General features: G+C 48.3%; 1 protein-coding gene across 1 annotated transcript in view; it reads right to left on the reverse strand.

The window, feature by feature from the left end:
- The window catches only part of MTA1 (metastasis associated 1), a 65,863-nt gene extending 58,758 nt beyond the window's left edge, over window positions 1-7,105 (reverse strand). The window contains exons 1-3 of the mRNA XM_021404944.1: window positions 6,985-7,105; window positions 3,232-3,299; window positions 282-375 (exon numbers count right to left, since the gene is read on the reverse strand). Of these exons, the coding sequence (XP_021260619.1) occupies window positions 282-375; window positions 3,232-3,299; window positions 6,985-7,105 (283 nt within the window). The remainder of the gene's footprint in view (window positions 1-281; window positions 376-3,231; window positions 3,300-6,984) is intronic.

The raw sequence follows: 14,292 nt of genomic DNA on the forward strand, positions 1-14,292 counted from the left end.
CTAGGAAATCCACTTTCGTGTAGTCAGTGAAAAGCCTTTATTCAGTCCCAACTGATTGTATTCAGCCTCAAACTTCTGTTCCTCCCACCACGATAACCAAGCTGTACCCAATCAAGGTATTAAGGAAGCACGGTAGGAAAAAAGAAGTCAGCCAAACCAGCAGTGCAATTTTCTTAAGATGAATACAGGGAAATTAAATTAACAATACTTATAACTGCAACAAAAGTCTACCCAAGTTTGAAAATTTTGCACAGAAGTGATACGAACACAAACAAGCTTACTTGCGTGTTTATCTGCCAGTACAATAAGTGTGCTTGATATGTCTCTTCTTCTGTAGAAACACACCACCTTTGCTTCCACATTTCCATTGGCGGTCTGAAACAGAAAAAAAATTGAGCACAATTCAAAACCTGAACTGCACATGCACTGAACTAGAACACTTCAGAAAGTGTCAGGAACTCTGCCACAAGGGCTGCACAGGATCGCCTTTTAGCACCCTCCAGCTGGGCAGACTATCTACAACACTCTCCCCAGCGTGATCCATTCCAGGCAGGGAAGTGGGGGTGGCCCTTGCCATTTTAAGCAGCTACAGGTTTTTCAAGGGGTGACCAAAATCACTTACCTGCAGTGACAGCACACCAACAAGCCACGTGGCTACTTTTCAGGTGCAATGCCTGCATTTAGCAGAACGCAAAAGCGTTTTAAAAATCCTAACAAGAATAACTATGAAACACAACAACAGAATTGAGGTTTAGGCTGTTGTCCAAACTCAGCAGGAAAGCAACAAAGAACCCATTCGTTATTGCTCTCACAAAATGACTTCCATAGGTTTCCTTTCCCTGACAGTGCTGCTGAGATAAAGAATGACCAACACAATCATTCCAAAAGGAGAACAAAGGAAGCTGCATGCTGCTATAGACTCCACACCAGTGACAGTATACAAAGAAGTTTAAATGTTTGAATGATTTGGGATTTTTTTCAACTCTAAAAACAAGATAGGTGATGATTTTCTTGTAAGACGATAGCTGCTGAATTGGGGAACTGGCTTTAGGCAAACTCTAAAGGAAGCACACCTACTGGTTTGTAACGGACCCAGCCAACCTATTGTTTCTAAAATAAACCAAAAAATAATGAAAATTCAACTTAAAGGAGTTGTATCCTGCTTTTGAAGGGTCCTTGAAAATCAGAATGATGGCACACAGTTTAAGAAACTAGAAGACTGAGATATGAATTCCCCTGCTGGAAGCCTCCAAAAAAAGAGAGCGGACCAGCAATCTGTCCACAAGGAAACAAAAAGCAGAACTGAAATACATGCTTGCTGCTAACATGCAAATAGAGGAAAAGGTTTCTCTCTTATTATAAAAGACACACGCACAAGAAAAAAAGTCAGAGAATACATGTATGCGTATTTCCACTTGCATCCTACCAGTTTCTGGTACAGAGCAAGTAGAATTTCTGATAAATAAACCAGAACTTTTAAATTGTGATGAAATACAAACACAGGAGTCATCTTGTAGCTGCATGTTAACAAGGTAGAATCATCCACTTCAGTTAGTCACCTAGGTTTCGTTGACACTCAGTGAAAAGAACAGCGACTCAAGCATTATTCATCTGAACCTGAAAGACCGAAGTCAAAGAGCAGCTCAGAGAAACTACAGCTGGGGCAGGAGCTGCACCAAGACGAGAGATCCAGGCTGAAGGTACCATGCTGTCATGGTTTTATGATTTTCGGTTATTGGTACTCCACATCATAACATCATGTAGTGAATGTACCTGGTCCTCAGAAGAGAAGGACTACTACATTCCCCACGGCACTTTGCTCCTCTGTTACCATTTTCCAGCCGGAGGGAAAAGATAAAAGCTCGCAGTATAAAAACTTGCAGATCATGAGACCTCATCCCTTTTATTCCACCGTCTCTCATCTTGGCAGCACCTCGCTCCCCAGCCGTCTTATCGTCGGTAGTAGAGTAAGGCCTACCTTGATTTTGGGACATTCTCTCTCTCTGTATTGGATTTATCAGCTTAAATTGTAATTATATTGTATTATAGTGTGTTGTTTTGCATTCCGATATCTTATTTAGTAAATTAGTTTGTTTCTCCTCAGATTGTTGCCGCTGTTCTTTGCTCTCAGGGCCATCTCCCTACCCTTTTCCCCTTTCCCCTTTTCCCGGGACGTGGGCCCGTGGGTCCCCCATCCCCTTCATCACGGAATCGGGCCTAATGCCCGTAAACCGTTGACACATGCGTTCTTTTGTTAAACCTGGGGTGGGAGAGGTAAAAAGAGGGAGGAAAAGAAAAAAAAAAAAAGGGCACGTGGAGGCACAAGAACACCCCCCCCCTCACTTTTCCTAGAAAGTGAAGAACAAATCTGCACCCTGTAACTGATGGAATACAGCCACTGGTAACACACTGCTACGGATCCATGGGGAACGTGTTAAGGAAGTTCCTATTATTTCCTTAATAGAAAACAATCTACACTGAAAAGAAGGATGCCTTAAATTTTAGGTTCTTTGTCATATTGATGCATTTTCTCTTCCAAATAACTGTTTCAGGAAGGCATGTTTTCCCATCACTGATGGCTGAAGAAAATGCCCTATTTTTAGTCAGCTAATTTAAATTCACCACAAAAACAGCAACATTACGTTCCTGTAAAACACACACTGGTATTAAGCCTCAAAACAGCATGTTTAGGTCACAGCTAATGCTTTCAGAACAGAACTTCCTCCTCAGATAGGTAATATTTCAGCATCAAAGACTTCTACCACATACAGCCCATCACACCTGCTTTTTAGATCCAATGGAATCAGGCAAATCAAATAATACATTGGCCCAAAGGATGAATAAAGAAGACAAAGTCTGAGGAAGTAGATAATGGCTCCAATTCTTCCTGCTGAGTGAGTCTCATTCAAGAAATATCAAATGACAAAGCTCTCCATCCTCCACCCAAGCTGTTACTTATTACATAGCACATGATCATGGCACACAATGGCAGAAGGGCTGGAACCTCCTGCCCTATGGGTGGATACGATCACCTTGAGAATGACCTACAGTTGATGCTGTCCTTTCCCATCAAGGGAGAACAATCTAGCAGGTCTGAAAGCATTCCAGAGAACAATCACAACAAAAGTATTTTTAAGTTACTAATTACCAGAGATGTGTTCTGACTTTAATCAAATCAAACAGATCATCAGTTCAATTAACATCAAAGACTCGATGGCAAAGATCGTTTACCTTATTGAGCTCTTCTATTCTTCGTATCAAATATGGGTTACTTGATGAATTTTCAAAGTAGACGTAATCTGACAAAAAGAAGAAAGATTCTTTAAAATATGAGCTGCTAAAAAACAATTTCATTCATTTCATAACATATAGAGCTGTTAAAGACACCACACCAAACTTCTTTCTTGACACAAGCAAAATGTTCCCATAAAGTCCCTGATTTTAAGCACAGAAACACAAAATCCATGCCACGCATTGGTGCGAGCCGAAGGTCAGAAACTGCTTTTCCAAAGAAATGGAGCTCTACTGTCTGCCGTTACAACGACCAACTTCTTTCTCCCCCTGATCAGACAATTTCACTTGGATCACACTGACTTTTTACTTGCTTCCTCCTCTTTCTCACCACCACTGCTACCCTTCCTCCTCTGCTCCAGCTCAGCTCCATTGGACTGCCCCACTCACTTCATAACATACAAACCACTCCATTCTCTCTCTCTCTCTCAGCATTTCCTCTCCTTCCTGGTCTTTTACACCTATGTTATCACAGCACAACCTCGACAGAACTCAGTAGATTAAACCACATAGATCAGTAATGCTCATAGTTCCAAGCAGGAGAAACGTCTTGAATTAGCAAGGCAGTGCCTTCAAAAAAATAAAAAATAAAAGCCATATGTGCCAAGTGAACAGCTCGGTATTGCCAAGCTCCAAGCCTGAACACTCCTTTTTACAGATAGAGAAGCTCAAGGGCCCCGAATGGTGTGGGCCTCCAGACGTAGCTGACAGCCTGGGCCAAGGATGCAAGGAGCGGGCTCAGCTCAGCTCACCTCAGCTCCCCACAGCAGCCACCCTCGCTCGCACTCTTGGCCTGCTGCAGCTCTCCCGTGCATCCGGATCTAAGAAGATTCCTTCAAAGATACTCCAGCAAATTCCAGACCATTTCCCCTCAGGCGTCCCAGTAGTTGGCGCAAAACACCCACAGCCCCCGGGCTCGACTCAGGTAATCCTCTAAAAGGAACACATCAGCGGGCCCCTCTGCTGCTAAGTGGGTGCTCGGCCATGCCAGCCTTTTGCAAAGGGAGACAACTGCTTAAGCTGTTAGCTTCAGTCTTTCTAAAATGCAAAGCCATGGTGGCCCACGGGCAGCCTTCCACCGCCGCAAGGGGCAGACTCAGCCAGCGCGGAGAGAGGAGGGACAGAGACAGAATTAACAAGCCTCTAAATAACAGGAAGACACTCGTATCTCGAGTCCTACCACAGAACAGGAAGGAAAGAGTACTCTGAAAGAAAAAAAAAAAAGTCTAGGAACAGAAAAGTAGAGGCCGAAAAGGAGCAAACGTGACTGCCATGAACAGCATCACTCTTGCGTGTTATGGAATTCTCTATCACCAGGCTAAAGCAACAACCAAGGAGAGGGCCAGCAGCACAAGGCAGTAAGCAAGGACCCTCACATCTAGCATAAACTCAAGACTTCTCTTGCCTGTGCTGTTATAAATCAGAAGTACCCACAGCCCTAAAACTACTCCAAAAGCCTTCCCATCCTCTGTCGTCTTTCTCAAGATGGGAACATACACAACATAGTGAAAAGCAATGTTATTACACACATACTGGACTGCTAAGCAAGGATATGACCTACAGACCACAGAAGCTGGAAATATTCCACAAAGGCAGCAAAACAATCACTCTCAATTAGCAACAAATATAACAGACTTTATGCTCACACATGCTTATAAGACATGACTGCAAAATTGCTTGCCTCGTGCCCTCTTCATGTATGCCGATAAGTCTGCACGGGTCCAAGGAGAAGAAAATGAGGAGGGGGTACATGCAGAAGAACACACACTGTCCAGAGGTCATATATTTATAAGATTAGTTGTGTCTGAGCTACCTAATAACATTACAGGCTTTTAGGCGATCAAGTTGCAAAAATGCCCAAAAGTATTTTTATCCTTCCCAACTTGCATGTGCCTTGGAGGCTCCGCATGTTTTCTGAGGACGGGCCTCACAGAGCATTCCCTGCAGGAGAACCAGGGAGGCCGCAGCCTCCTCCCCCCGCTCACTCGTGCTGCCTGGCACAGTGTGAATTTCCAGACACGTGATGGGTTAGTAACTTCAGAGCTGCAAGTATTTCCCCTGCCCAAAGCACAAAGCCGCTGCATTGAATTGAAAACAAGCAGCAACAGAATGGATAAGCTTCCAACAACCTGGTTACTGCGTGCCCTTTCGTAGGGAAATACATGCCTCCTCACAGTCAGGCCGCCAAGTCAATTTTGGGCCAGCTTCTTTAGGTAAGCTCCAGTTCTCAAGTTATTTGGCAGCCTGGGCCTGAAGCCGTCAATCACTTTGCATTTTGGGTAATACAACCCGTCCTGGTGCCCGTTTCCATGGCAGAGGCCGGGGAAGCCAAGCTGCTCGCAGCAGCCCCACAGCAGCAGGGTCACACCGCCTGCTGGCTGCTCCCTGGGCCTCCTCTCACCCAGCCATCACCTGAGGAAACGTTTGGTTACAGAACTGATACAGTTTCAAAAGTGAAACCCTTCGCAGCACAGTACAGTCATTACAGGAAGTGCCAAGCTGAAAGACCTGTTTCTGCTGCTTACTGATTAGGAGACCCAACGCAGCCGGCAGCGTACAGGAACCAGCTGATTTACAACGAGCTTCTCTTGCACACCCACAAAGGTGCTACAAATGCCCGTCAGCACGAGTTCAATCCGTCCTGCAGGCAGCAAGACTGCAGGCACAGGGTCAGCAAGGAGAGGTGCTGGCCATGCAGGGAGTCAGGTGAGCACGCTCCCTCCAAGATTGCAGTTTGTTACACGCTGAAGTTACAGAAAATCTTCATTGATTCATCAGTTCTGTAGTTATGTAAATTGCTTGCTTCTCCCAGCTGGGCAACCCTGACCATGGCAAGCTGCTTTTCCCCACCTGGAGGGCACGCAGGCGGCGTGACAAGGGTGATTATGCAGTCCTGAGCCTATAGGGATTCACTGGGAAGACAACATCCTCAATACTAAACACGCCAGCTAATCACCCCTGTGCCAAGTGCTCTGGTGGTGAGCAAGCATGCAACCTCTCCTGATCCTATCTGCTCTGATAATATACTGTAAAGCACCAAAAAATGACTTTGAAGATGTGTGTATACAAGGATATGCGGTGTGCTCAGCTCAGCTTCCCCTTCTCCAAGAAAAACCATGACTTAAAAGAAGGCTGAAGCTGCTCAGGATACGAGGCAGGATACGCGCAAGGAAAGGGCAGCTGGGCTTCGTTTAGTAAAATAAAGGCTCTACATGACCACAGACAAATTCCAAGCACGCATCCCTGTACACACACATGCAGAAGCAGCTCAAGATTGCTTTGTACTAGAGGAAGTTGAGCCTCACGTATTCACAACACATGGCAGAAGTCCATGTTCTCAGTTTCACACTAACTTCTCTTTTGTTTTCAGCAACAAAACAGAGCAAGATGCCAGGTGGCTGATCTGCCCCAGGTTTACTAACTCATCTTCTTGTGCTTCAACTCTCATTTCTAACAGTGGGTTGCCTTGGAGAAGGTGACTGAAGCCACGAGTATCAGGAGCAGGCTTTTATTTCCTCCTCTTAAAAACTCCCAAACCATAGAGTGCTCCAGAAGCAAGGATGGCATACACTCCCATGTGGTAAAAAAGGTGTTCTGAGTTAAATTTCCTTCAAAACATGCAGAACATGGCTGCAGGGGCAGCTAAACTAACTTGCTGATTGGAGATGAAAGCCACACCTCAGTCTTCCTCACCTGCTTCCAACAATCCTGGGCCAGTACTCCCAAGGTGTAACGTGAAGGCGGAAGCAATTTGTGGCAAGGTCCGTGCAGCAGCACTGCGCATCACACAGAGCGGTGGGAAAGCCGACACCATCCTTCCTCACTCAGTAAGAGATACTAAAAACCAACCAACCAAACCAACCACTTTGAAGGACCTGTAAAGGTTACCAACAAAAACTGAAGGATCCCCCACTGAGATCTTTGCTTACAGTAAGAAATGTTCCCTATCCTACTGGAGCAGAATGCGTCTAAGCTAAGGACACACAACTTGCTTGGACAAACGGACAGTTGCTTTAATTCTGAAGCATGAAGGGATTTGGAGCCTCTCAAAGATTTTCTGTTCTTTGTTCTGTCATGTCAAAGAAGGGGGGGAGAAAATTCCCCATCGTACCTTTTTTCTTTTTTTGTCCAATTCTTAGTGAAACAAGGTTTATGTAGCCCCATTATCCATGCATTTGTTCTTCCCTACTAACTCCTGAGCCCTTTTTGTTCAATCTCAAACATTTTGCAGTGGAACAGAAGTCTCAAAGATAATTAAGTTCTGATCACGGATCCCTATCTTAAAAACAGAGATATTAAATGCTACAAGATAAAGTGAGAAAGGTGATACTGACGCTCAGAGGCACGAAATGGCTCCCAGTGCAGAGGCAACTAGTACTAGATTTTAAGCAACTCCCTGCAGGCTCCACAGGGCGAGGGGAGTTACTGAAGTGCCTGCTTCCTTCTGTGCCCCCCAACACCACTGCTGTCGCTGCAGGTCCTGGCCTCAATCAGCTTCCAACTTGATTTGCTATGGGCAAGTACATTCCCACAAGTTTGCTGCCTCTGCCAAGGGAAGCAGCAGGTATTCTGCTAGCAGCAGCGATCCGGAGACTCAAGGTCACGGCGCCAGGCAAAGCACAGGGCTTGTGCCATGTCTTTCCCAGCTAAGGAGCAAACTGACAAAGGGATGAGAGGAGAAGAAGGGGAAGAACTACTTCAGAGAAGATCAAATAAAAATTGTAGAGAAACTCAATATCATTATTCCTGTACAGAACTGCTTGCTGTTTTCAACACAAGGCAGATTTGTGGAAAAACAACAGGACAGCAACCTACTGCAGTGCTGAGAAGGGGCTGGGGTGTCAGTGGGACTTTGTAGGGCACCTTGATAAGAACTACACCACATCCAGGTAACTGCAGCTCAGAGTGCTAGCTGCAGGGCAAGGGAGGGAGACTGTATCCGAACAGGACTCGAAAGTGAGCCTGCAAGAACACCGGACATGAAATAAAGCTTCTAGGGTACTACCCTGAGGGTAAAGAAGCAATTCTGCTCTTATAAATCAGTTACATGGCAGCAGGAGGACACCCATCCCAACACTTGGGCTGTACCTGAGGCACATCTGCGTGCAGCCCCAACCTGCTAGGTGCAACCAGCCAGCGCCCTGCAGGAGGGAAGCACACCGCATGCTCCTGGCAGACCACTTCCTTGCTTTACATCAGATACGTGAGTGAGATTTGAAGTCCTCTGGACACAAAGCCTGCTCTGTATTATCTCTTCCAGCACTTCAGTTCCCAAGCACATAGCTAGACAAACATTTTCTTCATTAGCAAAGTTGTGAGCCTACATAATTTCAGCTGCACCAGCAGACCTTTCTGTGGGGCAATACTAAAGACCAGCTCACAGAAATAGCCAAGGCTCAAAATCCAAATCTTTCTCAAAGCTGGGTTGTAAGGGCAGATGGGGGTGGTCTGATCTACAGAGAAGTGACAGAAACACTTGGGATGGAGAAGCCAGGTGGAGGAGATCTCCATAAAGCATGGGGGCCTTCTGCGGGGGAAGTGGGCACAGGAGACAAGTGCCCTCAAACTGCACCCTAACAACTGCTTGGTCCAGAAGCCAAGAGAACAGTCTGTTCCACTGTGATTCTCCTTGCTAAGGACAGAGAGGAAAAAGCATTTTTCCAAAGGATATTTTGGCAGTACGGAAGGTCAGAAGAAACCAGCTTCATGTTCCTGCAAGCATCCCAAGAGCTGCAAAACAAGAACCTTTGAGGTCCTCAGACACCAGGTTTGGGATCACCCTCATGAAACTAAAAAGCGACTTTTTGTTCTGTTGTCATTTTGTTTTTAGGAAGAGTAATGCTTGACTTCAGCTGGCCAACACGAATTAACTGCTTAGGCCACAGCGTGACAGTACACCAACTGCAGGAGCATGGTTTTGGCGCCAGGTCATCTATGACACGGATCCAGTACAAACTGCCACCATAGCTTTGCAGATGTTTCTTCAAACTGGAATGCCCAAGGCAGGAGAAGCCTACATTTTCTCTTTTGCTTGCAAACTCACTTTAAAGCTGCCAGCTAACTTCTCCTCACTAAAATTAAGCTCGTACATCAACAACAAGTCAAAGCTATCTCAAGAACACTCCTCCTTCCTAAAGACGAGCATCCTCTGTTGAGTCAGGTCAGGTCTCACCTGCCTCCAGAGTTCCTATGTAAATACCAGCATTTTCCATGGAGGTCTGCAGCTGTTTTTGCGAGGCAAAGCAAGTAAATTGGAAGCCATTAGGCTCTTCTCTTTACATGCTGAATTCTTTGCTGAGATACAAGTGGTTTCAATGTACCTCAAGGCACTAAATCAAGCAGGATCCATTAAGAATCTTCCCTTGAAAGACTGATGTGGCACAAATGAAGAGCTGTGGCATCTCCCGAAGCTTCTCATCTTCGGCTTTATTGTCCATTTGGTGAAATGCATAGAAAGAAAAAGGTTGCCAGAAATATTCAGAGCTTATTTTGTCATGCTGAACATCCAGCACAGGTTTTAAGGATCCTGCAAACTGCCACACTGCATATCCTACTGGACAACATGAGGAACTTGCTATCTGCAGCTGGGAATAAACTACATTCTTCATCTAAGGACAAGGATTTGATTCCTTTTGAGCCATGGTGTAACAAAGTTCCTTTAGAAATAAGTTTGCTGAGGTTTTTTTTTTTTTTTTTTAAATGAGAAAGACTCCTCAATGCCTTTTCCTACTGAAGCACTTTCTTATGCATTAAACAGCTTCAGTGGAAACTCATTAGTTCTTGTTAACAACACAGTCCAACAGACCAAATTTGGTTTCACAAGTTGAGAGGAGGAATCAAATGGGACTGGAGAACACGCTCTGAAGCAGGGCTTCTTCGCATGTGAGTGCTGCAGCAGCCATCTCCAGCATACTGGATACCCAGAGCTGCTTTATCTCACAGGAACACCTTTCTCAGCTGTTCCAGTTACCTGACTTCCAGCAGAAGCTCAGGCAACGCTGCTAGAAGGCTGGCTCAGCTTCCTGTTGGGGGGATGTAAGGAACACCAACTGCACAATGCAATAAGATGCAGCGTAAGATCCCAGTGCAGAAGCGACACCGACGTAACAGATCACTTCTTGTCAGCAGACGTGCAGAACCAGGTGCAGGTGACGTCCAACCGTTTGTATCCCTGCTGCCCTGCTGGGACAGGGTGCTCCCTGCAAGGCGGGCTGCCCCCGGCAGGAGCTAGCTGCCCGCTCCCGCCCCGCTTTGCCCGCGGACCGCAGCCTTGCACAGAGCGGAGCACGCTGCAGGTCTGGCCCCAGCACGCTGGCTGACAGCATCGCTGCACCACGCACCTACCTCTGCTCACAGCTCAGTCTGTATCGAGCAGAGTAAGGCAGGCTGCAAAACACAAGACGACACATTTCTGAAACGTGATCAGGTAGGAAGTGCCCTGTATTTACTAGGATTGCTGACCGCACGAACCAGTTAGAAAGCTGCAAGAATGAACTCTGATTTTTATTATCTTCACTGGTTATTTAACACCTCTGACCACCAAACCCACCCTCAGTTCAAGTTACCTTCAAACACTCGACTTCAGCTCAATGTTAATAAAGCAAACAAACCCCAAACCCAAAAGAGACAGCTCACTCCCGGTAAGGAATACAGAGCCATGGAGTGGCACTTCCATTAACCCTTCCTGCCACCCATAATATCTACACGCTGATAATAAAGAAGAAACAGGAGAGGCTTTACACATGCACCTTCGTTAATTTATCTGGATTACATGCTTCAGGTCTGGGCTCAACGACATGCTCCTATGCATGGCTTTCTTTATGGCTCTGCACCTCTGCTCTCCACCAGGAAAAGACAGAAAGTTATTGCTGACATCATGATGATGTCAGGAGGACTGATTCAGTCACCTGCCAGCAGCTCTGGGCAGCACTGTGGGTGCCAGGAGCCACGAGCTCAAGTGTGGATGCCACGAGCCTGGATTCCAGGCTGTGGTACATAAGCGCATGGGGACAGGCCAAACCTGGTCCCCAGGGATGCATTAATGACACCCTACAATAACAGGCTGGTGACCTCATGCTGCCACTCTCAAAAACTTTGGGGATGGTTACGCTGGAGCAAGAGATAGGCGTGCAGAAGACAGCCACACCGACACCGGGTGGGTTTGGGCAGCCTGGCCAGCAGCAGCAAACAGGCGGTGGAGCTCTGTTGCCAAGCAGAACCTTGGTGCCCACATCAGGCACCGCAAGGCCATAGTCTCGCTTCTACATGCTGGCCACATCTAACACACGGATTCGTGCCTGACTCATCTGCAGTCATGAACATGCCATTCAAGCGCACCTTACGTACACTACAGACTCAACAGTCATGATAATTTTGTGGTGAAGCACACTTCCAAGCAAGAGGGTAACTCTTAAAAGTCAAGACTATATAAAAAGCTTATCATCTAAAGGCGTAAATCGACGTCTGCCTCAGCAGAAGGGCTGGCTCCGGTAGCTCCCCCCCCTCTGCCCGTCCCCTTGTTCCCAGCCCTCCCACTGGGCCCATTCAGCTGTTCGCACAGTCCCACGGGGAGCCAGATCGGGTGCCTGATTCAGATTAAAAATAATCCCGGAAAAATCACATCGGGGGAGGAGGAGGAAAGGTGGAAGGATTTCAGTTCCTCCAATCAGTGCAAGATGGAAATGCAAAAAAAAAACCTGCCGCTGTGCTGCATCAAGGGAACGCCACAGCGGCATAAACCTGCAGCGTGGCTCTGTCACTCACAGCAGCAGCAGAACACCGGCGCTGCAGCTGAACTCCTGGGGAAGGCACGGAGCAGAAGTAGAGGAGCTTGCTGGCACCGAGGTGACCCGCTCGCCTCCAAGCAGCGGATGGCACCTCCTGCACGGGGAGGCCGTGCAAACAGCTGTCAACTGCGTGCTTAACGCTGGCATCTGTCACAGAAGTGCAATCCACCTATTGGATCACAAAAGTAAAAGCCCACAGTGTTTCACAACCAGGCCAGAAGCGATCAGCGCACACTTCCAGGAGTATTATTGATCTACATCACACAGGCTGCTGTTGGCAGCTATCGGGTCTGCAGTTCACGCACGCGACTCGGTAACCACAAGGCCAACAGCAGATTATCTCTTGGATGTTCTTCCCGCAAGGGGAAGTACACAGAACGACTGTGCACAAATCCGCTGGGGATTTGATCCTACCCTGGAGTGCACACGCAACTTCAGCACGCAGACATGCACGGAGCCAAAAGCACCAGAGGTCAGCAGCAATCCAGCAACGCAACCTCCTGGCTCTGTCGCCGCCGCACAGAAACAGCCACAGCCATCCAGACGCTGGGCTCAGCAGCACACCCAAGGAAGGCTTCATCCACAAGTACAACACCCGAGCACAGTAACTGGCCGTCAGCCAGCGCCTCGCCCTCTGCCTGCGGAGGTTACGGAGGAAAGCCTGGACACGATTCCCAAGCACACAGAGGTGACCGACACCAGCCACAACGGCTGTAGCAGAGGCAAACCATGCCTGAGCAACGGGACTCCCTGCAGCAACGAAGGCTGGCTCTGCGGGGACTGCAATCAGCACGGCCCCTCAGCTGGCTGACACTAATAGCATCCATCCAACCAACACACGGCCAGCCCTGCTTGGAAGCTCTCTGGGAATGGGAATACACTCTCTGAACATTTGGGGAACTGTGAGAAATGTGGCACACACTGGAGAGCAGGGCTGCTACTCCTACTTGGAGAAATTTCAACAGGTCGGGAAAAGGTATCCCAAGAACTTCCTCGTGAAGTTCACCTAAGGGCAAGGGAATCCCGCACATGGGATGGGTGACTGCCTGCAGGAGCACAGTCTGACTACAGAGCGGCTCTGCAGAAAGACACCTGGAAAAACAACTGCCCAAGTGCCAGCACACACCCTCACAGCAGAGCTGGCCGGCACCACTCACCACGGCCTCAGGAGTGCAGACAGAGCGCTAGGGGCTGTGTCCCGCCCGCTGCTCAGTACTGGCAATACCCCAACACCTGCACCGGGTACAGGGCTCCCCAGCAGTAAGATGGGTTTGTTTGCTGTAAGGATGGTCAAGCACTGGGCTGGGCCCAAATAAAGGACACCATCCCAGCATCATCATCCATAGCGATGCCCAGAGAGGGCTGCACTTACCCCACACACTCTGCTATGAGCTGGCTTGCAGCACCAAGCGGCCTACAGATCTCCAGCACAGGCCCCTTCCCACTGCCTATACGAGTCCATAGGGCACGCAGTACAGACCTTACCACACAAAATACAGGCCAAAACACCACTCAGGACTCAAGCGCACGGTATTAAACACCAAGTAACTATTCCCTTTGCGACTCACACCAGCAACCAAGCTGTAAGTTCGCACCGCTCATCTCAGCACCACAACCCAACGCACCACTACACGTGCACCACCAGCAGCTTTGGGGCAGCGCAGGAAGCAGAGCCAGGACGGCCCAGAGGCACACCTCATCCATTCGTAAACCCATGCCCTGGGAAGAAGCACGCTGCGACAAAGGAGGCGACGTTTTTTGGAGCACGGAGTAAGGACGGGCCAAAAAAGCAGACAGAACAGAAAGTAGTGGCGGATGGCGAGCAGCCAGGCAGGATGGCTTGGCCACCTTCACTATGTTTACTTTACTGTGGTTTTACAGTACTCCAACAGAAACGGGGTGCATGGGAAAGGAGGGAGCCCCACGGACACGTCCCCGGCGGCGCCGGGGGGAAGGAAGTTCCGCAGAACAGTTTTTGCAAAGGAAAATGGCTGAGCGCAAAGCCTCGCCAGACCACCCTCAGTGTGTATATTCCATCAAACCGAACGCCGGACCCCGCCGCCTCTCCTTTCTCTCCCCATGAGTTAAAACAAAGGACGAGCAGCCAGGGGCGCCGGGCCGGGCAGACGCCGACGGGATGGCACACGGGAGGGGCCGGGCCCAGCGGGGGCAGCCCGACCCACGGCCCCGCAGCCCGGCACCCGCCGCGGCCCCA

This window comes from Numida meleagris, chromosome 7 (assembly GCF_002078875.1).
Source record: "Numida meleagris isolate 19003 breed g44 Domestic line chromosome 7, NumMel1.0, whole genome shotgun sequence".
NCBI lineage: Eukaryota > Metazoa > Chordata > Aves > Galliformes > Numididae > Numida > Numida meleagris.